This window comes from Pan paniscus, chromosome 23 (genome assembly GCF_029289425.2).
Source record: "Pan paniscus chromosome 23, NHGRI_mPanPan1-v2.0_pri, whole genome shotgun sequence".
NCBI classification, from domain to species: domain Eukaryota; kingdom Metazoa; phylum Chordata; class Mammalia; order Primates; family Hominidae; genus Pan; species Pan paniscus.
Genome location: NC_085927.1, coordinates 40,819,899 through 40,846,941, shown reverse-complemented (window position 1 = coordinate 40,846,941; position 27,043 = coordinate 40,819,899). Strand labels below are relative to the sequence as shown.

Sequence of the window (27,043 nt, the reverse complement as noted above, 5' to 3'; positions counted from 1 at the left end):
GTAGCCCAGGAGCTATAGGCTGTGCCATATAGCCCAGGTGTGTGGCAGGCTCTATCAGCTAGGTTTGTGTAAGTATACTCTATGAGGCTCACACAACAATGAAATCCCATCTGGAGCAAGACAGATAGATTATTGATTTTTTGAGACAGGGTCTCTCTGTTGCCCAGGCTAGAGTGCAGTGGCATGACCATGGCTCACTGCAGCCTCCACCTCCCTGGGCTCAAGCGACCCTCCCACTTCAGCCTCCCAAGTAGCTGGGACTACAGGCCTGCACCACCATGCCTGGCTAGTTTTTGTATTTTTTGTAGAGACAGGGTTTCGCCATGTTGCCCAGGCTGGTCTCAAACTCTTGTATTCAAGCAATCCTCTTACCCTTGGCCTCCCAAAGTGCTGGGAGCCACTGGGCCTGGCCAAAGCAAGATTTAAAAGAAAGAAAACCCCAAGTAGACAACTAGATAGCTGGTGAAAAGACCAGATGCAGCCTAAGACCAGGGTTGGGGAGGCTCTGCCCAGCTGCAGCCACCTTACCTGTCTTCCTTGGCCTCGGTGATCACGGTGATGAAGGATGTGGAGTCTTCCATGGCATCAAAGTACTCGGTATCTTCATCTTCCTCACTGTCCTCTCCTTTGGGAGTCAAGAGGCTTCCTAGAGACACAGACAGAGCTTTAGTTTGTAACCTCACAAAAGGCTCATCTCGCCTCCCTAAGTCCAGAGCCAAGGACTCCCCCAACCCCCATCTGGCCTCACTCCCCTCCTGCTTCAGTCACCTGGGCAGCCCTGATTCCCTGGGCTGCGGCCACCCTTGCTCCCTCTGCTAGAATCATGTGCTTTCAACGCATTCACCGCACAGGGGCCTCTTTCTGGAAGCCCCCCCGATCTCTCAACATGTGGGTCAGTCTTTCTGTGGGCCAGCTTCCCTTTCTGATGGACCCCTGTCCAGGGTCCCCATGACCCCCAACCCAAGGCTAGGTGGGTGGCCACCTGGCACCAGGACACCCCTGTCACACACGGGACAGCTGGGCTCATTAAATTTAACTCTTGAGAATGTGAACCTAGGTGCAGAGAAACTGTTGCCAGTGGGTGATGGACATGGGAGATACAAAACCACGAAGAGGCAGTCAAGAGTTGGCCAAGCCCAGCCCACATGTGGGCACAGCCAGGGATGTGCATGTGGGGGAGCAGAAGTTGTGTATGCAGAGCCAGCTGGCAGAAGGTCATGGGACAGCCCTGCCCTGGCTGCCCACTCACCCTCAATGAAGCTCTTGGAGGGGTTGGCCGGCCGGCCAGGGGCACTGCGGAAGGCCCGCTCGAGGCTGTTGTGCTGCTTGGCCAGCTGCTCAATGGTTTCCTCCAAGTGCACACGCTGCTCCTGCTCATACTGTAGTGCCCGCTGCCATTTCCGACTGTGTATCTCTGCTAGTTCCAAGAAGTCCCTGCAGGCCTAGGGAGGGAGGAGTGGCGGTATGAGACCCTGGCCTCTGGCAGGGGCCCATCTGTCAGAGGCATGTGAACCAGAGCAACTCCACCTTAAACAGGAGCTGGGTAAGATGAGGCTGAAACCTACTGGGCTGCATTCCCAGACAGCTAAGGCATTCTAAGTCACAGGATGAGATACAAAATACAGGTCATAAAGACCTTGCTCATAAAACAGGTTGCAGTAAAGGAGCCAGCCAAAACCCATCAAAACCAAAATGGCAATGAGAGTGACCTCTGGTCGTCCTCACTGCTACACTCCCACCAGCGCCATGACAGTTTACAGATGCCATGGCAACATCAGGAAGTCATCCTCTATGGTCTAAAAAGGGGAGGCATGAATAATCCACCCCTTGTTTAGGATATCAGCAAGAAATAACCATAAAAATGGGCAACAAGCAGCCCTGGGGGCTGCTCTGTCTATGGAGTAGCCATTCTTTTATTCCTTTACTTTCTTGATAAACTTGCTCTCACTTTGCACTGCAGACTCGCCTTGAATTCTTTCTTGTGCGAGATCCAAGAACCCTCTCGTGGGGTCTGGATCAGGACCCCTTTCCTATAACACATCTGCTCCCCCACCTCCACTCCCTGTGAGGACTAAGCTCTGATATTTTTTATCTTGCCCAAATTCCTATCTAAGGCGTCTGGGGAGTCATGCCCTAAAAACCATACATTCTCATCAGATGGGTTTTATTTAACCCTATATATCGTGACTTACTTTCCAACCTGACTCTGGCATAACATTACGAGTCAAGGAAGAAAAAGTATTTCATCCCAAAACATGCTTCTTTGCCATATTTTGAAGTGGCCCTGCAAAGCTGTCCTTTGTGGGGGAAAACGTGCATCTGTAAAGAATCTCTATTCACAGAGCTAGATCGTTTTCTTCCAGGCCCTCCCAACCCTGAAGAGATTAAGTAAGAGTCTTAGCACCTTTTTAAAGTTCTGATTAGGAAATATTTGTCATCTATTGTCTCCAAGGGGAGCCACTGTAAGACTTAAAAAGAACCTTGGTCTCCACAATCTTTCATCTTAACCTGAACATCTCCTTTCTATTGATCCCAGGTCTTTAGACAACCAAGTGCCAACCAGAAAATGTTTAAATTTACCTATAGCCTGGAAGGCCCCCTCCCCACCTTGCTTTTGAGCTGTCCCGCCTTTCTGAACCAAACCAATGTATTTCTTAAATGTATTTGATTGCTGCCTCATGCCTCCCTAAAATGTATAAAACCAAGCTGCACCCCAACCACCTTGGGCACATGTTCTCAGGACCTCCCAAGAGCTATGTCATGGCTGCGGTCACTCATATTTGGCTCAGAATAAATCTCTTCAAATATTTTGCAGAGTCTGTTTTTGTTGACACCTGCAGTGAAGAAGGCCCTGGGGGCCATCTAGCTGCCCCCTCTGCTGGGATGGTCACAAACATGCTTACTGCCCCCTTTGGCCTCCTTAGGGATGTGGGAACCCTGGCCTTCTCAGAGCCCGCCCAGCAACCAGCACCCACCCTGGTTGGCCTCCCACGGTCAGGATGCCAGTTGGGGAACAGCAAACCTGGGTGCCACGGGTCTGCACGCTGCCTCCCCAGCAGCAGCTGGTTTGGTTCAGCCTGGAGCTGAGGTGGCTGCTGTTGCTCATTATGGTAGGGCCCGAGCATTCTGCGGCCACGTCCTCCCTGCAGTGTTAGGCCTCAGGTTTGTCACTGGCCCTTGTCTACCCTGGGCCAGTCCCTGGCCGTGGCACAGAAGGAAGGAAAGCCACGTTCTGCTATCCTCCCCAGCTCAGAGAGGTAATTGGTCTTGTCTGGCAGAAGTGGGACTGGCACTTTCTACCAAGCTACCTCAGAGTCTGAATCACATAACTGCTTTTAAGGTTTTCCCTTCAAGCTTGTGGCCTACTAAGACATCCAGAATCTTTTCAGCTTCCCAGGTCCATAGATGGTTCCATCACCAGTTTTGAAGCAGGGGTTGGTCATTCTGCCCTGTCATTACAGTGGAGAGGATGGCTCAGGCTTCAGCTGTCCCTGGAGGGCAGTGAGATCAAATCTAGGAACCTCTGGATTTGTCCTTTCTGGACACATTCTTGAAGCCAGTAGGAAGGGACGTTTCCTTGGCCCGCATCTGCATCAGTGGCCCCAGCTGCCACTCCCCAGCACTTCCTCCCCACCCAATTGCCCCAGCTGACCTGGAGCACCCACTGAGCTCCATGCACATCACAGGCTGTCCCACCCCAAAGGAGGAAGATGGGCACACCAGTCCTCACCTGTGACACAGGGACAAGGCAGCTGTTGAGGAAATATCAGGAGGTGATGTGGCAGGCAGGGCGAGGGAGCACTCAACAGACGTGCCTCATGGATCCCCTCCCGCATCTGCCCTGGCACCTGGTGCCCAGGCCACAACCGCTAACTCCCACCATTCCTCAGACCTCTGCAGCATCGCTCTCCCAGGAAACGGCCTGCCCCTCAGTCAGAACAGCTCAGATGCCTGCCCATTGGGTCGGTCTCTCCAGCGACTGTGCCAGGAATGCCCCTGAATCAGCAGCTGCTCCCAGACATTTGCTGCCAAGTGACACCTACCGGGGGGTGGGACTGACAGCAGTGGGAGCGAGACGGGGGTGTCCTGAGGCGGCCTCAGGAGAGCACCTCCAAGGGTGGGAGGCTCCCCAAGGCTGTGCACTGGGGCACCCTGCCTGGGGACTCGCCCACCCCACAGGGAGAGCCCGAGCTCTCGTGGCTGGCCTGGCTTGGTGGAAAGGGGCCCCCAGCCTGCCCCTGTTCCAGGGCGCTGGCTGCACAGCCTGCCCCAGGGATGCCACTCCTTGAACAAGCCCTCCTCTGGGCACCTTCCCTCCCCCATCTCCCTCAAGCACCACGCAGGGTGGGCAGGGCAAGGTGTGCCTCCTCATCCCAGAGATGTGAAATGGGGCCTGGAGATGCAACATGGCCTGCCCAAGGAAGCCAGCAGAGTGTGGTGGCCAGGGGTGCACTATCAGGAGTTGGAAAACCTGGGTTCCAGCAGAAGCCCCTTGGACCCTCTGAGCCCACATCCTCTCTGTGAGACAGACGGTGATGCCTGACAGATGCTGTGCCCACAAGCTGCCCTATCTCCGCTCATCCGGCAAAATTCTCCAGGTGGGAGGAGTGCAGTCACCCCCATTGGACAGATGAAGGTCTCCTCCCTGCAGGTTGAGGCAGGGGGAAAGGCCTCCTCGAGGAAAGAAAGAAACCTCCTTATCTCATGCGCCTCATCCTGATGATGTGTGAGACTGAGTCCAGGGTGTTGAAGGTCTGGGCTATTTTGAGTTTATGGGTCTTATAAGGCTGTCCCTTGGGTGTGGGGCTGCAGTCACTGTCCATCATACAATTTGCAGACCCCATAGTGGGCCTGGGTGAGTCCCGGGAGACCCAGCTCCAGGCCTGACTCCACTGCTCCCTGGCTTGTGACTGGAAGCCGAGCCTTTCACCACCTGGAGTCCTACAGCGGCCGTCCTGCTTCAACCACAGCCCTGTCCCTCTCTCACTGCTGTAGGCCTTAGAGTGAGGACCCTGAAAACAGACTCAGAGACAGTGTGCCCCAGCAGCCAGACCAGATGGCACCTCTTTGCTGGTTATGTGCCAGTGGGTGTAAGGGCGGTGGCGGAGGCAGGGGGACGGTATCCCTCTGGGTGCCTCAGGAATGTTCCAGACCCTTACAGAAGCCCCATGAGTTGGGTAGACAGAGACTCCCACCCCATCCCAAGACAGCAAAGCTAGCCCTGAGGGCACCCAGCAAGGAGGTGGCAGAGCCAGATCCAGAACCCAGGTCCTCAACTGAGAGCTTGCTCTAACTCCTACCTGGCTGCAGCTCCCACGAGGCCCTCCTCCCCACATTGCCCTAAGCTCGGCCCAGTGCTCTGTCAAGTTAGTCTTGGTTCCAGCCACCTGTTCATGGGCTCTCTGACACTGCTGCTCTGCTGACCCTGGCCCATGCAGGTCTCCAGGCTCTGCTGAGCTGGTCTCAAGGCTCAGAGTGCAAGTGAGGAAGGACACCCTTATCTCCCTGGGTGCTGCTTCAGGGAAGTCCCCTGCATCCCGGGACTGGGAGAAGGGGCTAATCGGGTCAGTACAGGGTGAACAGGATGGGATCCCAGGTCTGTCTAGCCCCAGGGCCACCTCCACACAAGGCACGATCCCCTTGCCTGCCTGACGCAAGTAGGGGTGCAGAGGCCAGGGCTGTGCTGTGCATGGTGAGAGTGAATTGGTGCTTCATGGTTTTCTGGGTTCTTGCCTATCTGGCTGCACAAGGCCTCTGCCCCGCCCTCCCTCATCCCTGCACCATCACTTCCTGCCAATCTCCTACAGCCCCCAGAATCATCCTCTCCATCCACAAGTTCTCACATAGATGGGTGCTTTGTTTTCATATACCTCATGTCATTTACAAGACTTATGAAAGAGCCATACAACAGCAGTTTAAAATAGTAGCCAAAGGTCATGGTAAGAATTCCCACAAACTCACATCTGAGGGTGCCTGGGCTTCCCAGCAGCAAAAGCAAAGAGGGAAAGATGACCAGAGAACAAAGATGAATTAGGCCCCCTACCTCCTACCTTTGCTGTTCACAGGGACTCTAATACTTTAGAAATGACTATTTTCTCCTTCAAGGGAAAATGGAGTATTTGTTTTTTCCACAGATCCGGGCAGCTGACAGCCTCTCATAGAAAATGGTTTCCAATCCTCTCCAGCCTCATCTCCTGGGGCTCCATTCCTTCCCAGGGCCCTGAGTGTGGCCCACCAGGTATCCTGTCTTCTTGCCTTTCCCTGGCTCAAATTCAAACCCTCCTGCTGATTCTGATGCCAGCCCCGCCTCCCTCACACCGCGGGCCCACTGTGGGGCAGGGCATTGCAGGCATTCTTACAAGCACTGAGGTAGATTTTTTTTTTTTTTATAGTGTGCATGACCGAGGAGGAAATGAAGGCTCAGGGTGACTGAGGGACTCGCCCAAGGCCACAAGGAGGTGTGTGTAGGGCCAGGATCCAAGTCCCTGAGCATCTCACCTGCATGTCCCCCAGGGCACGGAACCAGTGCTGTTAGGGTTTACTTTGTAAAGCCAAATCTTGATTGCCGTCTGGGAGCCCCTTGAGGGCAGGGATGTTGTGGGATCCCAGAGCCTTCCTGGTGTGGAGCTAGGTTCCTGGGAGATATTCACTAACCAGGCTGCCTGGGAATAACCCTGTCCAAGCAACAGAGCCCAGCCCTAGCCTCAGGGAGAAGGGGTGGCCTCCCAGCACCCTTAGCCCCAGCTGAGGACTTTGTACACACAGCCAGGGTTGCTGGCTGATAAACTGGCCGTGAGTGACCTCAGTCCCCCTCAAGGCTACCAAAGGGCCAGCTGGCATCATGCAGCAGGGAGACAGGAAGTCCCTAGGACAGCTGGGCCTCATTTGGGTACATGTGCCTAGGCTGGGCACATGCAGGTCGTAGAGTGTCACAGTCACCTAAAAGCGGGGCAGGGTGAAAACTGCTGTGCCCTAATATCAAAGGCCTCATGTGGCTGCACCCAAGGCCTTTACCACCACAGCACATGAGCTGCCTGGTCACCCCATGGATGCAGAGAGCCCGTCCACCTCCCCCAGCCCAGATGCACCCACCTGGTGTCCATCCCTGACTCCCAGGGTCTCCTCTGCTGCTGCCAGCCTTCTCCAGGCCCCATCCTGGCTGTGCTGTGGGGAGAGGCAGGCGCCTGGCGTGGCCCTGCTGTTCTCAGAATGCTGAGCTGGGCTGTGTGCTGTGTGCTTGATAAGCTGGATTAGGCTTGGGGCCCGGCAGAGGGACTGGCAGGGGGAGGTTCCCAGGGGCCCAGGGAGGGCCTGGCTGACCCAGCCCAGGCCTGAACGTGGTCTCATTTCTCTGAGGCTGTGTGACAACTCTACCTGGGGCCAGGAGACTCGTGCTCAGCTGTGAGCAGGAGGAGAGACGGGCTGACCTGAAGCCCCCTACCCACACATTTGTGTCCTGAATTATTTAAGGGGAAGAGAGTGAGGGGTCCTAGTGGGAGCTGGAGGTGGTACCTGGGCCCTGCATGGGTGCTACCCCACTGCCCATCCTGGGACAGGCCTGTAATCTCCTGGCGCCCTCCTGGGCTCCTACAGAGTCCCTGATTCTGTGACCTGTCAGGTTGATTGTCCTCAGCGTGGGGACAGAGTTCCAGTCTCCTGGCCCTGCCCCTTCTGCCTACCCCCAAGTGCTGCACAGAGGGTTCTGGTGAAAGGGGTGTTGGGGGTATGGGTGCTCTGAGATGCAGAGGGGCCGGCCTGGGGTGCAGAGCCCCTGGGCAGTGTGGTCCTGTCTCCATGGGGAGGGCAGGGAGCCTGTCGAGTTGCCCCCAAGCAGAGTGAGAACCACAAAGCTCGACAGACAAGGGGGGTCTCCGCCCTGGGGCAGCCCCACCTGGGGAGTCCAGGCCCTGCCTGACCACCAGGGACTCTCCCTACTGAGAAGTCTGGCCTGGGGAAGAAGGCTGTAAGGGCTGCCCACCCAGGGGAAACCAAGTCAGGGGCCATGCCATGTGAGGTCTGAGCAGGGGTTGCTGCTGGTCACCGGTGCCCCATGGGACAGACATTGAGCATCTCTGACCTGGAAACCTTTGCCCAGATGTACCCCAGGAAGAGGAGGACAAACTCTAATCACTTTTGCTGTTCCTAATCCTAATCCTAATCCTGACAGTGATCTCACTGCTCCCCAGGCCAGGCGGGAGAGCAAGGTGTGAGGTCAGCTAGCCTGGATCCCCTGTGTGTGACCTAGGGCAGCCTCTCAGGCTCTTGGGAGCATGCAGAGCCAGGACCCTGTCTGGACTTCAGTGGCTGCCTGGAAACTTCCCTTCTAGACAGGGATGTGAGGGAGGCACCAGAGGCCTGCTGGGCATTGACGTGGGCAGCCACTGGGCTCACGGAGGAGGTGGGGAGATGGGCCAAATGCCCATATGGTCCAGGCTAGGCAACTGGCTCCAGCCATTAGCACACACAGGAGGTCCCAGCACCCCTGGTGCAGGGATAATGGGAGAAAGGGCCGTGTTCTTATCTGTGGCTGGTCCAGGACCTGCCAGGCATCTGACGTGTCTGCCCTCTGGCTCTGGGCTCCCAGGTGGGCGGCCGGAGGACCCTCTGCTCTCCGGGTTTCTAGGGCCAAGGCTACCCACCCTCCACGCTGATCCTCACATCCCTTGTTGCCACAGACCCTGCCTCTCACCAGCCTGGGGTTCTGAAGGTGATGAGCAGTGAGATCGCAGAGTCATGGTCTCCCTGAACCCTCTGCATGGCCAGGGGACTCACTGGAGTAACAGGATCTTGCCTCCCCTGCCATTGAGGAGTGGCGGGCTGGCCTCACCTATTTTTTTTTTTTGAGACAGAGTCTTGCTCTTGCCCAGGCTGGAGGGCAGTGGTGCCATCTCAGCTCACTGCAACCTCTGCCTCCCAGGCTCAAGCGATGCTCGTGCCTCAGCCTTCTGAGTAGCTGGGACTACAGGCACCTGCCACCACACCTGGCTAATTTTTGTATTTTTAGTAGAGACAGGGTTTCACTATGTTGGCCAGGCTGGTCTCAAACTCCTGACCTCAAGTAATCTGCCCGCGTCGGCCTCCCAAAGTGCTGGGATTACAGGCATGAGCCACCATGCCTGGCTTGGCTTCACTTTACACAAGATGAAACCCAAGCTCAGCAGGTGCCTCACAAAGGCAGGAAGGAGCTGCACTGCGATTCTGGTCTTAAGTGTCCAAGACCCAGACTGGGGACCCATGGAGCCACAAGGGGAAGTGCTGGGCTCCCTCGGGGATCCCTTTGGCCCAGCCAAGCTGTCATGCTGTGTCTCCATCACCTGCCTGACCCCCGAGGCTGAGCTTCCAGGGCCCGCTCCTCACAGGAGCGCTTGGCCCAGGCTGGTAGCACACAGGGGTTTCAGCCCTTCCCAGTCCCCACCGGGGGTCGATCAGAATGTCTCCTTGACGTGACTCACTCTCGGCACTGGTGAAGCAGCTTTCCAGTCCAATTAAAACTTTAAAATAGCCTCTCCACATTCAAAATAGTTTGCCACTCGCACACAGGAACCAACACCATCTGGCTTCCAGTTTGCCAACTGATTTTAGACAAATCTGGAATCTATTTTTACCCATCTCCCCAGGCCCTGGATGAGCAAGCTGTCAGAGCAGGATGGTGGTCAGCTGGGCAGAAACTTGCCCCACAGGCCCCGGAGGGACAAGGGAGGGCAGCTCCGGGCCTCTCACCCCTGCCTGGGTTGGCCTAAGGAGCCCCATGTGATCTCCTGGGCCGTGAGCCAAGAGGGGCCTCAGAGAAGCCTCAGCATGTCCAGCAGTGGGGCCCCTTCTGATGCGGGTCTTTGTTTCTATGATGCCCCACATCAGAAGCCCTGTCTGAGGGCCCCAGGTTGCTGTCTCTGTTCCTGTGACCCTCTTCCCCCAGTGCCCACTCTATCTGGTGCCCCCAATGTCTCCTACTTCCCCCTCATACTTTGCCCTTGCAGCTGGAGTGTCCCCAAGTGGAGTGTCCCCCGAGCCCACTCCATCGAGTGCTGGCTGTGCCGGGTGCCCTTCCTCCCCAGGTTTTCCCATGTCCTTGCCATCAGGATGTCGCAGGCACCCCATACTGCCCAGCCAGCCCTGCGGCAGGCACCAAAGTGTGTCTCCTGAGGGATGCTACCTTCCTTGGTAAACCCAGGGACCAAGAGTGCGGCATCTCTCCCATCAGGCCTGGTAAGCATCTACCCTCTGTTGGCCAGCCCAGCCCTGCTTTCTGCCTGCACTGGGCACCTCGAGCTAGCTCTGCAAGCTAGCTCTGCCCACTCACTGGCTACACAAAACCCACTCCTGGGAAAGACCCTCCTGCATCCTGCGGAACCATGTGTGGGCCAAGCAGGGCGTCAGACAGCAAGGCCCCCATTCTCTAGCGGCTTAGGCCCCCAGCATGGGGTCCTTCCCCATGGCCTCTTTTCTCAACCACACAGCAACTCTGCTGTCCCTGCCTTCAGCTCAGAGCAGCACTGCCCACTCTCACGGGCGCCAGCTCTACTTTCTCTGCCCAAGGGGCCCCCGAAGGGTCTCCGAGCACTTGCCCCTGCCTCACGGATAGCGCATTCTCCAAACAGCAGAGGGGTCTTGCTAAAATGCACGTGGGATCATTTTATTTGGCCTTGAGTCATTGACATTGGCATTGAGTCACTTGGCATTGAGTCCTTTGTCTCATTTCAAGTGGAAGCAGAACACTGTCAGCGCAAGGTCCCTTGTGACTGGCCTCCTCTTCACTCCAACCTCCCCTCCTGTGGCTCCCAGTGCGCACTCCAGGGTGCCTGGCACCTGTGCCCCTGCTTAGCCCCCAGCCTGTCTCCACCTGTGGCCTTTCACCCCATCCCACCTCACTGGCTCTTTCCCCTAAAGGTCCTTTTGCCGCTGACATCCCCTATCACCTATGTGGTTACAGCTCCCACAGGAGGGTGCGGGGCCCACAAGGCTGGGGCTGTGTTCACCCTCACAGCTCAAGGTTCCCAAGTGCCACAGGGGGTCATGTGGTCAGAAGGACCATGTCCTAGGCCCAGCATGAGTGACCAACTATGAGGAGCCTTCCAAGTTCAGGAATGGGGGTCGAGTCAGGTGCAGTCTGTCTTGCCTGGGCCCCGCCTGCAGGGACTGGAGGGACAGCAGCAGGAACAAGCCCACAGGCTAAGAAGCAGGATGGAGCCCAGCTGCCAGCCCACCCAGGGGGCTCAGGACTGCAGGGGAGAGCACGCCCCAGCCTTGCTCTGCTGCCCTGGCCTGCAGACGGAACCTGCTCCCGCGGCTTTTTCACTTTACGGATGCTAACACTCCAAGCATGAGCTTGTAATATGTACGAACTCAATCATTCTCCACCTTAAGCCAAGTGACAGAGGCAGTGCCACTGTACAAGGTATACCCTGGTGCTCAGGGAGGACGCTGCTATGAGGGAGAATGTCCCCACCCCATGCCCGGCCGAGCACCTGTGGGCAGGCACGTGATGGTTCAAGACTCATTCTAAAAACCAAAGTCATTTAATAGTCCTGCGGGGTTTCTCTTAAATGGCAGGAGAATTCACAGTTACCCAAAACAGTAATTCAAGCACGGATCTGCTAGGCTAGCTTTTATCAGAGTCAAAAAAAATTACCCACTAGGGAATTTTGCCAGACACTAAGCGATTCATTCATTTGCTCCTGTGATTTTTCACAATATTCTCCCCACCCTCCTCCCTCTCTCTCATTTGCCGAGGCTCCCATGTGCTGGGCTCGGAGCCAGGCAGAGAGGCTACAGGGCTACAGGGATTGTGAGAGATACTGCGTCCTGCCCTTGCAGGAAGGACAGGGTGAAGATGCTGCAGTGGAAAGATCTGTGAGACTCTGCAGGCCTGCAGAAGGTGGGTGGTCAGTGGTGCCAGGACAGGGATGCAGGGTGAGGGTAGACAGGGGAGGTGTTCCTGACCTCCTGACCCTGATCAAGGGGAGGGTCAGGTTTATTTCTCTACCATAATGCAGCAGTGTAGCGGGCTCTGGAATCAGGAAGGCATGGGCTCGTATCCTTTTCAGCTGGGATCCTGAGCCCCTCAGCCTTGGTCTCCCCATGCGTAAGCCTGCAGAGTGGGGGCAGGGGAGGTGCATGCAGAATGTCTGGCATGCCACGCAATGCATGGAACACTCATCCCCTTTCCCATCCTGGCTCCCCACTGGCAGGGCCTGTCCCAGCCCCTCATAGCCCAGTCCTTAGGAGCTGGGGCATGGGTGTTGGGGGAACTGCCACCAGGGCAGGAAGACGCAACCAGGGACAGGTGGCCTGTGGGGAACGGGTCGGGAGAGGCTGCTGGGCCCACCAGAGATGCTCAGGAATCGTGTGAACCCCATACCCTGTTTCTCTCTCATGGCTGAAAGCCAAGAGCCAAGCTGATCTCTCCAGGTTCCCTGAGGGGGACGGCAAGGAGTCTGCTCTCCTTTCCAGGGCAGTGGGGCGGTGAGGCCACCACCCACACAGTTGACAAGCCTTGCCCAATGACCAAGTCCTGCCCACGGGCCCACCATGACTGGAGAACTGTCCAGAGGCCCAGGAAGGATAACTGGGTGGGCAGGTGGGAATAACAGAGGAGGGGGGCTTCAGAGCCAAACCGGTGCAGGTCCCCATCCCGGCCAGAGCAGAAAGACCTGCGCACGATGACAGCCCAGAAGGGAAAATAGTAATATTTTCCTTCTCTGCCTGGGAGAAAGCCTACTTCCCATTCTGTGTCTGCTGCCTCGGCCCTCTGTAGGCCCAGCCAAGGCTTGCCCTGGCTTTCCCGCTGGGCTGTGGTCAGCTGGACAGGAATCTGCCTCTCTGCCAACTGGGAACCTTCCCGGGCTCTCCCTAAACTTGGCCTTCAAAAGTGGGCATGTGAGCTGGCGGCCCTGGGTCATCTTAGAACAGGTCACACTGATGAGCACATGCCTGGCAGCCTGTCACTTTAAGAGTTTGCTGGACTGCCTGTTCCCTGCGAGTCCCTGCCTGGCACAGGCCTGGGCAGGGATCAGGAGGCAGCTGCTAAGGTCTGATGTCAAATGCCCATCAGGCAGGGCTTTCCTAGCTGTGTGATGAGAGAGGGGTTGCCCTGAGTTCATGACGGGGCTGCTGACTTACTCAGATGCTGACCCCAGAGGGTCCTTCCAAGGCCCACAAAGTACACCCTCTGAGTCCGGCTAGAAAGAACCCTGCCAGGGCCAGGCGCGGTGGCTCACTCCTGTAATCTCAGCACTTTGGGAGGCCGAGGCAGGCGGATTACCTGCAGTCGGGAGTTCGAGACCAGCCTGACCAACATGGAGAACCCTCGTCTCTATTGAAAATACAAAATTAGCCGGGTGTGGTGGTGCATACCTATCATCCCAGCTACTCAGGAGGCTGAGGCAAGAGAATAGCTTGAACCTGGGAGGCCGAGGTTGTGGTGAGCCAAGATCATGCCATTGCACTCCAGCCTGGGCAACAAGAGCGAAACTCCATCTCAAAGAAAAAAAAAAAAAAAACAAAGAACCCTGCCAATCAAAATGCCACAAGGCAGAGGGAGGCTAGGAGCCCAGTGTGGCATGCACATGGAAAGTGTGGTTGCCCATACAATTTAATGCCACGAAATGCTGTTCCGGGCCAGGTGATCCCTCTGGAAGGGGAGTGCAGGGGGGTGCGGAGTGCAGGGGTGACCTCGGCAGGCTGAGGCCTCGGGGCTGGGCCTCCACTTTCTCACTGACCTTGTTCAGGTGAGAAAATGGGACTAGAAGAGCTTTGTAATAGGTAACATCACAGGTAAATGTGAGCCGTGGGCCACTTGGAGTGCTTTATCTAGAGACACAAGACCCACTATGAAACATCACTCACTGGCACTCCCACGGGGCTACTGTTGCGGACACCCGTGAGTAAGACACTCAGCCTGACCTCAGGGAGCACAAAGCCCAGTGGGGAGTGGTTGAAACAATGGATTAAGTGCCACGTGGTCGTATGCCTGGGAGCTGGGGTCCCAGCCAGGAGGACGGCTGCCCAAGAGAGGCCTTGGAAAGCCATGGTGATGTCCCTGTGGGGTTCTGAAGGATGACAAGGGAGCTGCCAGTACCTGAAGGGTGAGGAAGGGGTGTTCTAGAAGGTACAGCACTGGTAAAGGCGTGGGGGGTTGAAACACAGCGTTGCTGTTCCAGATTCCCAATCCAGAAACCACCTCTGAGCACCTTGTTCCCTCAAACCCCTGGGGCTGAAGCCATTCCTGATATGAGGTGAGGATGGCTGCAGCGCCCTGCGAGGACCAGACGGTGCGTGGAATGGGCCTGCACCACTAGCCGTGGGTCCTGGGCTCTCGGGAATCATCCAGAGGACCCCCCCCCTCCCTCCCTGCCCTTCTAGGAGCTGAGGACCTAAAGGCTTATGATATCAATGTCCTTTCCCAAACTTGAAAGAAATTTAGAAATCACCTGACTTTTCTTTCTTTTTTCTTTTTTTCTTTTTTCTTTTTTTTGAGACAGAGTCTCACTCTGTTGCCAGGCTGGAGTGCAGTGGCGTGATCTTGGCTCACTGCAACCTCCATCTCCTGGGTTCAAACGATTCTCCTACCTCAGCCTCCTGAGTAGCTGGGACTACAAGAATGCACCACCATGTCTGGCTAAGTTTTGTTTGTTTGTTTTGTTTTTTTGAAACAGAGTCTCACTCTGTCGTTCAGGTTGGAATGCAGTGGTGCGATCTCGGCTCACTGCAACCTCTGCCTCCTGGGTTCAAGTGATTCTCCTGTCTTAGCCTCCTAAGTAGCTGGGATTACAGGTACGTGCCACCATGCCCAGCTAATTTTTGTATTTTTAGTAGAGACGGGGTTTCACCATGTTGGCCATGCTGGTCTTGAACTCCTGGCCTCAAGTGATCCACCCACCTCAGCCTCCCAGAGTGTTGGGATTACAGGTGTGAGCCACCACACCCAACCACCCTGACTTTTCTCCTGAAGCCGGAACAACCCCAGATTCTTTGTGGTCTTGGGGAAAAGTGAAGATGGAGCAGCCAGCCTGTCCCTGTAGGAAGAGAGCTGCCTGCCCCAGCGCGCTGTGAAGGACACCCTCCATGTGGGCTTTGTCTGGCCAGCCATCCCTCATTTTAGGCTCCACTTCTACGATCCGGCTCAATCAGAGCCCACAAAGTGGAAAACACACAGCATTTCACCAGGAAGAGGGTCTGCCCTGTCCGAGGAGCCAGTGGCAGTAGAGATTTCCCTAATGCAGGCACGGGCGCTAGGGGATGCTAGGAGCATCCCCGCACACATCACAGTCAGGGTGGGGCTGGGGAGTGGGATGGAGTTGCAGTGGGGCCCCCACAGTGGGAGAAGCAGCTCCCTCTCACTGTGAGATCGGAAGAGATTGGGGGTGATGATTTCTACCTTCTGGGGACTGCGGTGCGTGGCTTCCATATCCAAGTCCCTGGCTTCCCAGGAGGGGCCCTGGTGGGGCTGCAGCCATGGTGACCAGAGGATACCTTGAAGCTGAAAAGTAAGACACTCCAGGGACTCACGGAGATCTTTGAGGTTGGGATCCCACCCAGGGTGCAAGTGAGGCTGCCCCGCATCCTGGCCTTGGTGTGTAGCCACAGCAGGAGGGGGCCTCTGCAACCCTCCAAGGAGGTCACCCTTACCTCTTTGAGGTAATGAGAGAATGAGGGCCATCACTTCTCTTGCAGGCCACACAGACCTGGGTTTGCATGTATCTTGGCATGGCCACCTACCAGCTGGGTTATGCTGGTGACTTCCCTGAGCCTCAGTTTCCACATTGACAGTAACAATCCCTCAAGGTGCTAACCAGGCTGTTGGAAGGGGTAAGTGGTCTGGTGCCTGAATAGGCTCCCTGGAGGTTTGGAGGTGGGAGCAGCATGGATGTTCTAGTTACAGAGCCCTGGTCCAACACCTTCTCCTAACAGGTACCAAAGCCAAGGCCTGGCCAAGGGTGGGAATGCCTGTATCCCACGACCTTCAGGCAAGTGGCCGCCTTTGCCTACATGGCTCCTCTGCACACAGTGGGGGCTGAACCCTTGGTGTCTGAGAGCCACGCAAACAGCCTTTCCAGAACTACCCCGGTTCCTGCCAGGCGAGGAGTGGCTGTCAGGAAGGGTCCCCAGGGGAAACACAAGCCTCTGGGCTAGCCTGGGCTACAAGCACAGTCTGTCGGGGCAGCACTGCACTCCTGCCCTCCCTGCCCCTGATTCAACAGCAGGAGCTTGGGGAGGGGCCCTCATGGCAGGCTAACACCAGCAGGTTTGGCAGAACCCAGCCCAGGGCACAGCTTCCGTCACTCAGGGCTGACTCTGCCGCCATGTTCCCCGGATGCTGGAGCTGCAGAAAGGAATCCCAGGGGGTTGTGCTTCTCATAAAACAATTCATTAGGCACTTAAACTTGGAGCTGTTCTGATGGCTTCGTAAACACAGATGAGCCTCTGATGTCTGATAAAAGACTGTGCAAGACGGCAGCCAGCTGAGACGCTCATTATCTCGGAAAAGCCAAAACTGCTTATTCAAGACAAAGCAGTTTTGGTCTCGGGTAGGGAGGCAGTGCCTGGGAAGCCTCCGGCAGTGGCTTCTGGGAGGGACAGGGAAATACAAACGCATTATTATGTCATTCAGTGCTTCACATTTGTGTGTGTCCCTGGTAGAAGTACAGCAATCTGGTCTGTGGGCTGTAAGGAGGACAGTGGGCCTGAGAGGGTGGATGTAGGAAAACAGTGCAGGTGACAATGGGGCCAACATGCAGGGTGGCCCAGCAGCCTCTCAGCATCCTTGGCATATGGGGCCAACTGCCCCCCACCCCCCAGCACTGTGGGATCTGGGATGGACAAGGTGCACACACCTGCTGAGCTGAGGCGGGTGGGCACCTGCAGGCTGAGTTTCCCAGCAGTCGGGAAGGGGGGCACACCTCGCCCAGCCTCAGGCCCCAGGGTGGGATTCCCAAGGCTGCATTTGGGTGCTCCAGGCCTGAGCCTGAGCATATCTGGGCAGGTGTGGGTGGTGGGGTGGCCCTTCTGCCCCACAATCATGCTGCCAACAGGCCAGTGAAGCCGGCTTGGGGCAGGTCTTGGATGCCCAGGTTTTAGCCTGGGCTCTTGGCCTGTAGTGAGCTCCAGCCTCTATCTTCCCACCCTGCCCTTGCATTTCTTGTGGGGCCTGGAGCTTGGTCCCAGCTCCCAGTCCGGCCCTGGTCTAACCTCCTAGTTTGGGGGCTGGGTCCCCCAGCTGGAGGTCACCCGGGCACCAGCACTGCCCACTGTCCCCAGCCAGCACGATGACTCTCCTGAACCCCCTTCTCTGGACCTCACTTCTTCCTCTGTAGTGGCCTCCATTTCTGTACAGCTCCTCTGCTCTGGTCTCCTTACTCCCAGCAGGCCACCCCAAGCTCCTACAACTGCACCCCTGGCCTAGATGTGCCGCCCTGGGGGACTGTCCTGGGAGGAGGCTGTTGCAGTCAGACCTGTGTCTGGAGGGTGGAGGCCTGGAGGAGCACGCACACTTCTGGGGAACACTCCCCAGACAGAAAGAGGGAAGCAGGGCCAAGCACTATCCTCCTACCACCATCGAGACACCCTCCTGGCTCCCAGTCCTAGCCGTGTGGCTTCCAGAGCCGGGATGAGCGGCTGACTGCTTAGTTTACAACTGCGGTTACCCGCTTTGTCTACCATCAGGTTGGCACGACCTCGGCAGGCTCAGCTCTGAGGCTCTTCTAGCTCAGGGAGCCCTCGACTGCAGACCCCCACCATACCCTCCCCTTGTTGTGCACAGCGTCTGCTCCCACTGCATCTGGGGAGTGAACCCAGGGAGGAGGAGTAGCAGCCACTGAGGGCCAGTGTGGCAGCTGTGTCCCTACTGTGTGGGCAGAACTGACCTGCTGGGCTAGCTACTTAACTTGGGGCCCCGACCTTCCTTATCGAGGCATGAAGTAAGTAACTGCAGACTGCACCAGAGTCCACAACCAACTCCAGTTTCCTCCAGACAATTAAGAAGAATGTCCTTGCCCAACGACGGCCGAGTGAAGGAGATGATTTGAGAACTCGGAAGCTAGCTGGGGGGCGCTGGCTTTGGGAAACACCGTGGAACCGTAGGAAATGGAATGCTGACCCTTCAAGCTGACCCTGGTCACCCACTGAGGGACCCCGGGGCTGGAGCCAGGGAGCCCCGTGCCAGGGCGGTGGGGGTGGGTACTCACGTTGATCATAGCATTGGATGTGATGCGGAAGAGGGTGGCCCGCTCATTCACCACCTTCAGCTTCTCCCCACTCTCAGATGGGATCTTGAGGCCGTCCAGCTCTGTCAGGGAGCGCTGGAGTGCGGCGCCGTGCTTGGCGATGAGGTCATTGCACGTGCTGAGGTCATCTAACTTCAGGGAAAGATTCTTCAGGGTGTGGTGCAGCTCGCTCTTGTCGGCTGGGTTGGCAGCCTCGTCGTCGTCCCCAGAGTCATCTGTGGAAGAAAATAGAGTTGTTATGGTCATTACGAACAGACATGGTACCAAGAGGCCTGCACAGCCAGGCCGAGCAGGGCAGGGTGGATAGCGCCATTCAAAAAACATCAGTCCCCGAGATGGTGCCCGTTTCTGTTCCTGGCCGGGGTGAGGTGCCTGCCCCATCCTGGCCCAGCCTTCCCAGGGTGGGGTGGGCAAGGGCCCACCTGAGTCAGTGGGAAGGACAGTAAAGAGAGCCCAGATTGAATGGCAGGGCCGGGACTGGGCTTTGGAGGCGGCAGGCCTACAGGCACCCACCTGCATGCAGGGCGCCAGCTCCCTGCATTGTGGTGTGCAGGGAAGGATGGGCTCTGCTGGGTGGAGATGTGGAAACTGCTCTCTGGGCACAGAGGCCCCCAGAATGGAGCCTGGGCTCCTTTCTCAGCATCGCAGGCCTACCCCAAGCCAATCACCCCTGTCCAGTCAACCTCACTTTGCTCTCTGCTCATGCCCATCCCCCAGCCACACCAATCTGTCCCCTGTTCCCTGCAAAGGCCTGAGCGCTCCTGTTTGGGGCCTTTCCCGCCATGTCCCCACTGCATGGAACCTTCTCATATCTGCCCCCACCAGAGGTCCTGCCCCACCCACCCCTTTGAGGGCCAGCCCAATGCCACCTTCTGTCCAAACTCTGCCAAAAGAGCCTGGGCAACATGATAAAAGTCTGTCTTCTACAAAAAATAGAAAAATTAGCTGGGCATAGTGGCATATGCTGATGGTCCCAGCTACCCAGGAGGCTGAGGTGGGAGGATCACCTGAGCCCAGGGAGGTGAAGGCTGTAGTGAGCCGTGATCGTGCCACTGCACTCCAGCATGTGTAACAGAATGAGACCTTGTTTCAAAAAACAAAACAAAACAAAAATACCCAAAACACAACAACAAACAAACAAAAACAAAGTCTGCCAAAAGACCCAATGTCACAGTTGAGGCTCCCCTTCACCGATCTCCCTGCAGGAACACAGCCATTCTCACTGATGGAATGCCTTCTGTGTGCAGACACGCTGTGGCCCCTCAATGGCCTTGCAGGGTAGGGACTGGACCATCCCCAGGTGACAGATGAGGAAATCGAGGCTCTGAGAGGTGAAGTCATACCCACATTGCCTGGCTGGCCACCCTCTTCCTTCCGGGCTGCTAAGGCCTCCATGAGAGAGGCAGGCTGTGCCCTCTGCCAGCTCCCACGCCCCCTCTTACCTCTCTCTCACGCAGCTGCCCAGGGCCCCTTTCCTGCCAGCCCAGCCTGCATCTGGGGTTATGGGGCTGTGGGCGTCTCTGGGGGGTGGCGCACCACAGCAGGTGGGGCAGGAGGCAGCTGGCCTAGGGCCAGGCTGCTGTTTAACAATGGCACAGGACACCAACAGGCTGACACCACCCAGTGAGTCCCAGAGCCTGTAACTGCCAAGGGGTTTCTGAAATGCCTTGTTTAGAAATAATCAGCTAAAAACTATTTTTAGATGAAGAAAATCTGTAACCCAAGATACAAGACTTTTTTTGAAAAATAATGCATACTGTGAGAGAACGTTTCTTCCCACGGCAGGCAAGGTACACGGGGGTGGACATGGCTGAGTCACTGTTCCGAGTGCACGTGGTGTCCATGGCAGGGTCAGGCCAGCCAGCTGCATGGGGCCCAAGCCAAGGGGAGCTGAGGAGGGTGCCCACGGCATACCCTGTCCCCCTCTGGCCACAGGGGCTTGGGTCAGCATCCAGCCAGGAGGCAGGGAGCCTCCCATCACAACTGCAGCCCCCAAATGACAATAACTTGTTATTCAAATGACCGCCTGCCCCTCTCATGGAGGCCCCAGCAGCCCAGAAGGAAGACAGTGGCCAGCCAGGCAGCCTGAGCATGGCTTCACCTCTCAGAGCCTCGATTTCCTCATCTATCGCCTGGGGATGGGACAATCCCTACCCTGGCAAGGCCATTGAGAGGCCACAGCGTGTCTGCACTCAGAAGCCCAACTGCGGCCCCCAGACGTCTGGAGGCCACACGGGCTGGGCCAGGGTCTGGGCCACTGGCTCCGTAAGCTGTTGCTCTGGGCCTCACGGTGGAGGTCAGTAGACGGTGGCTATTCTTCCCTCCCTGCAGGCAAGAAAATGCAGGTTCCGAGAGGCCAAGCCACCAGCTTAGTGCCCAGCTATTGAGGGGCAGGGTTGGGATCTGAGTCCAGCTCTGTCTGCTCACAAGCCTCCCTTTCTCTGGATCAGCCTTAGAAAGGCTCTAACGGCTGATGTGTACCACACCTTTCCGGGTGCCAGGCTGTGGGTGAGGCGCTGCCTCAGTTAATGCCTGCGAAGACCCCGTGAGGTAGATCTGGGGACGGAAAGGTACATTGAAATTGCCCAGGGCCATGAGGTGAGGAAATTCCCGAGTAGCCAGGTCTCTGGCTTTAGAGCCTGTGCTCTTACCACCTGTCCCTGAGGCACACGTCATCTTCCAGGTTCAGTACATCTAATAACCAGAATGGCCAGCCCCCTATCCATCAGAATGGCCCCCGGCTCAACACGGGGAGGGCCTTGAGGGGGTATGCCCAATGCAGATGCGGGTCAGCCCAAATGTGACCCCTGCTCTGTAAGCAAGAGCTGGTGAGAGGCACAGGGAGTCTAACTGTAAGCATGTTAGCATCCTTCTGTGTGGCAGGTGGAAGCAGGTAGCCACATTTCTGTATAACTTGTTATTCAAGAGTACACCTTAGTAAGCAGCCCTTAAGGTCCAAATTCAGGTCCCCAGGGACACAGGGACATGCTTGTTCTGGCCTCAAGTCACTGGCCGTGTTGTTGGGGCAGGATGAGAAGGCACTTGGGCCAATGATTACCCATGAGCACAGTCTGTTCTGCAGAGACAGGCAGGGAGAGGTCCCCTCAAAGGGACAGAGAGATCAGGAGAATGAGGGAGGGTAGGACGAGAGAGAGAGGGAATGAGTGAATGAGTGAGTGAATGAATGAGTGCTTCGGGGCCCACCTAGGCCCATGGGTTCCTCCCGGGGTTGGCGATCACACATGAGAAGGCAGGGTTTGAAGAAAGTGGGGGGTAGGTAGGGGTGAGACACAGAGGAGTAGGTTGGAAAGGGGAGAAGGTAAGGGGCCTCTGGCACAGACCAAGGAGACTGGCTCTTTGTCCTCTGGCAAAAGGGAGCATGTGGCAGTTGACAGCAGTCCATGGGAAAGATAAGACTGGTGGCAGGTGGAATCACAGGTGGATAGAGGGACAGAGAGGCCAGGAAGGGGTGGGCTTGGGCGGGAAGGACCCCTGCACCCAGCCCAGGCACACTGATGGTGGCTCCCACCCAGCTCCAAGGCCGTGAACTACCCGTCGTAGGCAGGCTCCCATGCATACCCACACACACACCACCCCTCAAGGGAAGGTGGCATCACCCACCTCCCATGTTCTCACAGCAAGACAAGGATGCCGTGACACACACTGAGCACAAGGGGGTGGGCCTCACCCCAAGCCCAGGCAGAGGCACAGCTGAACAATGAAGGGGGCTTGGCCTCCACATGAGTAAACTCTGGCCACACTGAGTCCAGAAGTCTCAGTTCAGAACCGAGAGAGAATGATTTCCTGTCGTTTTAAGCCACTTGTTTGTGGTAATTTATTATGGCAGCCCCAGGAAATTAAGACAATGGCTTGAAACAACACACATTTTTTTTTTCCTGTTTTTTGAGACGGAGTCTCGCGCTGTCGCCCAGGCTGGAGTGCAGTGGCGCAATCTCGGTTCACTGCAACCTCCACCTCCCAGGTTCACGCGATTCTCCCACTTCAGCCTCCTGAGTAGCTGGCATTACAGGCGTGCGCCACCATGCCTGGCTAATTTTTGTATTTTTAGTAGAGAGGGAGTTTCACTATGTTGGCCAGGCTGGTCTTGAACTCCTGACCTGTGATCCGCCTGCCTTGGCCTCCCGAAGTGCTGGGATCACAGACCTGAGCCACCGTGCCTGGCCCAGAACACACACTTATTATCTTACAGCTCTGGAAGTCAGGAGTCCTGAAATCCAGGTGTTAGCAGGGCTGCGTTCACTCTGGAGGCTCCAGGGGAGAAGGCGTTGCTTTGCCTTTTCTAGCTTTTGCAGGTTGCCCTTACTCCTTCACTCATAGCCCCTTCCTCCATCTTCAAAGCCAGCAAAGAGGCATCTTCTACTCTCTCTGATCCAGTGATTGTGCTGGGCCCACCTGGGTAATCCAGGAGAATCCGCATCTCAAAATTCTTCATTGTATCTGCAACATCCCTTTTGCCATCTAAGGCAAGCCATCTAAGGCTCTGGGAATTAGGACATGGACATCTTTGGGAGCCATTTCTTGTCTGTCACACTGACTTGCTGTGGCTGGGCTGCACACCGTGCCACATTCTCACTCGCACTGATCATTACGGTCTGATTTACTGCCCGGGACTCGTCCCTGGATGCTCTCGAGTGGGTCACTGAGACTCCCGAGGCCTCACAAGTCCCTCTGTCCTTCCTGCAAAGACTGGCACATTTGCCTTCCTGACCAGGCTGTCTGCATGGAGGTGGCAGCCTGGGGTGGGGAGGTGGCAGTTCTGGGCCAGGCAGTCCTCCTCCTCACTCCACATGGCCTTGGGTAAGTGTGCTGGTCCTTACACCGGGGATATTAGTGGCTGCTCTGGGAAGGATGGTAACCACCCGGTGTGTGGCCAGTGCAGAGCTGGGACTTAACATGTACCAGGGCCTTAGGCCCCTGGCCCTGTCACCTTCCACTGACGCAACTCACTTTTGCACAAAACTGTCTTTTTTTTTTTTTTTTGAGATGGAGTCTTGCTTTGTCACCCAGGCTGGAGTGCAATGGCATGATCTCAGTTCACTGCAACCTCCACCTCCTGGGTTCATGCAATTCTCCTGCCTCAGCCTCCCGAGTAGCTGGGATTACAGGCATACGTCACAACACCTGGCTAATTTTTGTATCTTCAGCGTAGAGATGGGATGGGGTTTCACTATGTTGGCCAGGCTGGTCTCAAACTCCTGACCTCAAGTGATCCACCCACCTTGGCCTCCCAAAGTGCTGGGATTATAGGCGTGAGCCACCATGCCCAGCCATAACTGTCTTGAGTTTACTTCAAATCATAGAGGCTCGGAACCAGGGGAGGCCCTGTTTGTTTACTGTGCCCCCACACCCCATTCCCCACTCAGGGATCTCCTTGACCCCTGTAATAGGTGGCTCTGGCTGAGGAGGCCACAGGGCACCCCCTCAGGGCTGGGACCCCTCTATCATCAGGAGGCTCCTAGGAAGGAGTGGATTGCCATAGAATCATCTAGCGCAGGGGAGCCAGGTGGGCTATTTTTAGAAGTGGAGCTTTTTTCTCATCTTTGGAGGAAAACAGATCAAGTTTCTCATTGGGGAAGCCCTGTTGGGGGCAGCTTTTTGAAACCAAGAAACTGAAAGGCTGCAGAGGCTGGTTATGGACTGGGGGAAGGTGACCCGGTGGTGCTTAGGGGGCAGAGGCCCTGTGGCCACCCCACTTGCTTGCTTGTTTCGGGGAAACTAACTTTGCCCTCACTGCCCGTGAGCTCCTCCAGGGTTAAGGCATAGATGTCCAGCAGGGACCCGTCCCCTCATGTGTGTCACTGGAGAGGAGAGCAGTCCTGAAGCAGGGTGGAAGGATGGCACTCACCCCGCTCACTGCACCCACACCCAGTGCTGGGCTGGATGAGTTTTGGGGGACGTGCTGCTAAGATGGGCCTGGCAGGAGACAGGCCGGTGGGGCCTGGGGCTGAGGAGTGGCAAGAGCAGGGGCCTGGGGGAGGATGCTGGGAGCTGCTCACTCGTGGGGTCCTGGGCGGGGAAGGACATTCAGACAGCCCATACCCAGCAAGGCTGGAGCAGCACACACCAACGCCCCGTATCCTTTCTCCTTCCTGGTTCTTCAGCCCATCCCAGTGCTGCATGCAGAGACCCTGCACCCTTCGTGCTACCTTGGGCACTTTCCCACTCCTGAGCCACGCCGCACACACGCATTGCGGGCTTTCTTTCTTTCCTCCTCTGCCAGAGCCCCATTGTGGGTCACTTCAATGGTATAGTGCCTGGGGCCCTCAGGCTCCCTCCTTTGGGCTCCCCAGCACTGGGCCCGTTCACCAGCCTCTGGCTAACTGGAGTCACATTTGAGGTATCCAAATATTTAAAAGAATGTGATGTAATCCCAGCACTTTGGGAGGCTGCGGTGGGCGGATCACCTGAGGTCAGGAGTTTGAGACCAGCCTGGCCAATATGGTGAAACCCCATTTCTACTAAAAATACAAAAAATTAGCTGGGCATGGTGGTGGGCACCTGTAATCCTAGCTACTCGAGAGGCTGAGGCAGGAGAATTGCTTGAACCTGGGAGGCGGAGGTTGTAGCAAGCTGAGATTGTGCCACTGCACTCCAGCCTGGGCGACAGAGTCAGACTCCGTTTCAAAAAAAAAAAAACAACAAAAAAAAACGTGATGGCTTCTTTGAGAACATGGCTCAGAACTTGCTTATTTCCTGCATGTCCACAGACCAGGCAGGGCCCTGAGGGGAGCAAAGAAAGAGAAGCCTTGCGCTGCTCCCCACTCCCCACAGCAGGCATGCCTGCATCAGTGCAGTGTAGGGGCTGCTGTGTCGGAGGCTGATATCCAACTGTCAGTCACCAGCAGGATTCGCTCTGACCAGTGGACCTCCCTCGGGCCCACAGTGTGATTAATGGAGACAGGCACTGCTGTCCCTCCCCTCTCTGCAGAGCGAAGTTCAAGTATGCAGGACTGGGAATGGGCAAGGCCTAGTCCCCGAGCCCTGGCAACTTTCCAGCCCATGACCTTGTCCTCAAGCGGTCACAGCTCTCTGGGACTCCCATCACAAGGCTCCAGACCCCCAGAGCAGGGCATTCATTGCATCTTGAGCACTACCGACTTTAAGCAGGGCATGCATCCTATTTTGTCACAGTCTGGCTATGCAAAAAGACATTCCACCCCCACGTGGGGGCTCTGAGGAGAAACAGCGCAGTGGTGTCATTGGTTTCCAGTGAGGACTGCGGGGGCGCTGCACCCTCGCCAGAAAACTGCACCCTTGCCAGAAAACAGCCATTCCCAGCCCATGTGGTTGGCGCCTCCAACATTCAATTACAGCAGCTTTGGTGACTTTGATTTAGATTTGGGAGGGCTGTTAAGCTGCCTGAGCCTGATCACAAAATCCAATCGGCCAGATGCTGATAACAGAGAGAAAGGCTTGGGGTGGGAGTCTGGGGGATATCAAGCAACGTCACCGTGTTTGAGAACGAACAGCCCAGTTGGTGGGTGACTGCCTCCTCTGCACTTCCAGCTGTTGGGTGGTTTCCACATGTTACATGGTATTCTGCAAGTGTCACCCCCAGAAGAGGAAAGGGTGTGGCATGAAGAGTTAGGAGCCTGCCCAAGACCCCAAGTCTGTTGATTTTTTTTTTTTTTTTTTGAGACAGAGTCTCGCACTGTCACTCGGGCTGGAGTGCAGTGGCACAATCTCGGCGCATTGCAACCTCCGCCTACCAGGTTCGAGCAATTCTCCTGCCTCAGCCTCCCGAGTAGCTGGGATTACAGGTGCCCGCCACCACACCTGGCTAACTTTTTGTATTTTTAGTAGAGACGGGGTTTCACTATGTTGGCCAGGCTGGTCACGAATGCCTGACCTTGTGATCCATCCACCTTAGCCTCCCAAAGTGCTGGGATTACAGGCATAAGCCACCGTGCCTAGCCTTTTTTTTTCTTTGAGATGGAATCTCACTCTCTCACCCAGGTTGGAGTACAGTGGCGCGATCTCGGCTCACTGCAACCTCCACCTCCCAGGTTCAAGTGAGTCTCCTGCCTCAGCCTCCCCAGTAGCTGAGATTACAGGCATGTGCCACCAGGCCCAACTAATTTTTGAATTTTTAGTAGAGACAGGGTTTAACCATATTGGCCAGGCTGGTCTTGAACTCCTGACCTCAGGCAATCTGCCTGCCTCACCCTCCCAAAGTGCTAGGATTACAGGCTTGAGCCACTGTGCCTGGCCTGCTGATCTTTACCGACAGCCTAGTGGCACCTGCCACCCCCATGGCCCTGGAGGCCAAGAGACCACAGCAGCCTGCTAGGCCAGGGGCTGTGGGACCAGGTGGGCCCCCTGCCCAGCCTGCCCTGCTGCTGCCCTCCAACCTGGCCTAGAGGGGGCAGGCGGGGAGCGGAAGCCCTGCCTTGGAGTGGCACTAGAGGAGGATCCAGCCCCTCCAGGCTAGGGCTGCCAACGCTCTGCCCGCTCAGGCAATGGAGAAGGAGAGTCTGCGAGGTCTTCTGTGAGCTTCCAAAAGAACAGGGAGCCTCTGACCAGACACAGGAGTGGTCACACAGGAGCCACTGGGTGAGAGTTGGGGAGATGACTTCAGGCTGCAGGTAGGGCTCTGAGAAGGCTTTTGGGATGAGGTGGCAGCTTTACAGCTGGTGCAGGAGGGTGACTTAGTGGCAGGTGGCACGGGAGGAGGATGCCGCTCCAGGGAGAGGAAGGGGCAGGAGCCCCAGGACAGAGGTGGAATGGGCCAGTGCTCGGACCCTGAGCCCCCCTGAAGCTGCAAGTGGGAGATAGAAGAGGCGAGGGCCCCTGGGAGCAGG

The 27,043-nt window shown here is 56.5% G+C and overlaps 1 protein-coding gene across 8 annotated transcripts in view; it reads right to left on the bottom strand.

The window, feature by feature from the left end:
- Positions 1-27,043, bottom strand: part of OSBP2 (oxysterol binding protein 2) — a 228,006-nt gene that overhangs the window by 32,634 nt on the left and 168,329 nt on the right. For all 8 annotated transcript variants that reach the window (XM_034948707.4, XM_055105751.2, XM_063603399.1 and 5 more), the window contains 3 exons: positions 18,183-18,436; positions 1,250-1,442; positions 529-646 (listed from right to left, as the gene is read on the bottom strand). In XM_034948707.4, the coding sequence (XP_034804598.2) occupies positions 529-646; positions 1,250-1,442; positions 18,183-18,436 (565 nt within the window). The remainder of the gene's footprint in view (positions 1-528; positions 647-1,249; positions 1,443-18,182; positions 18,437-27,043) is intronic.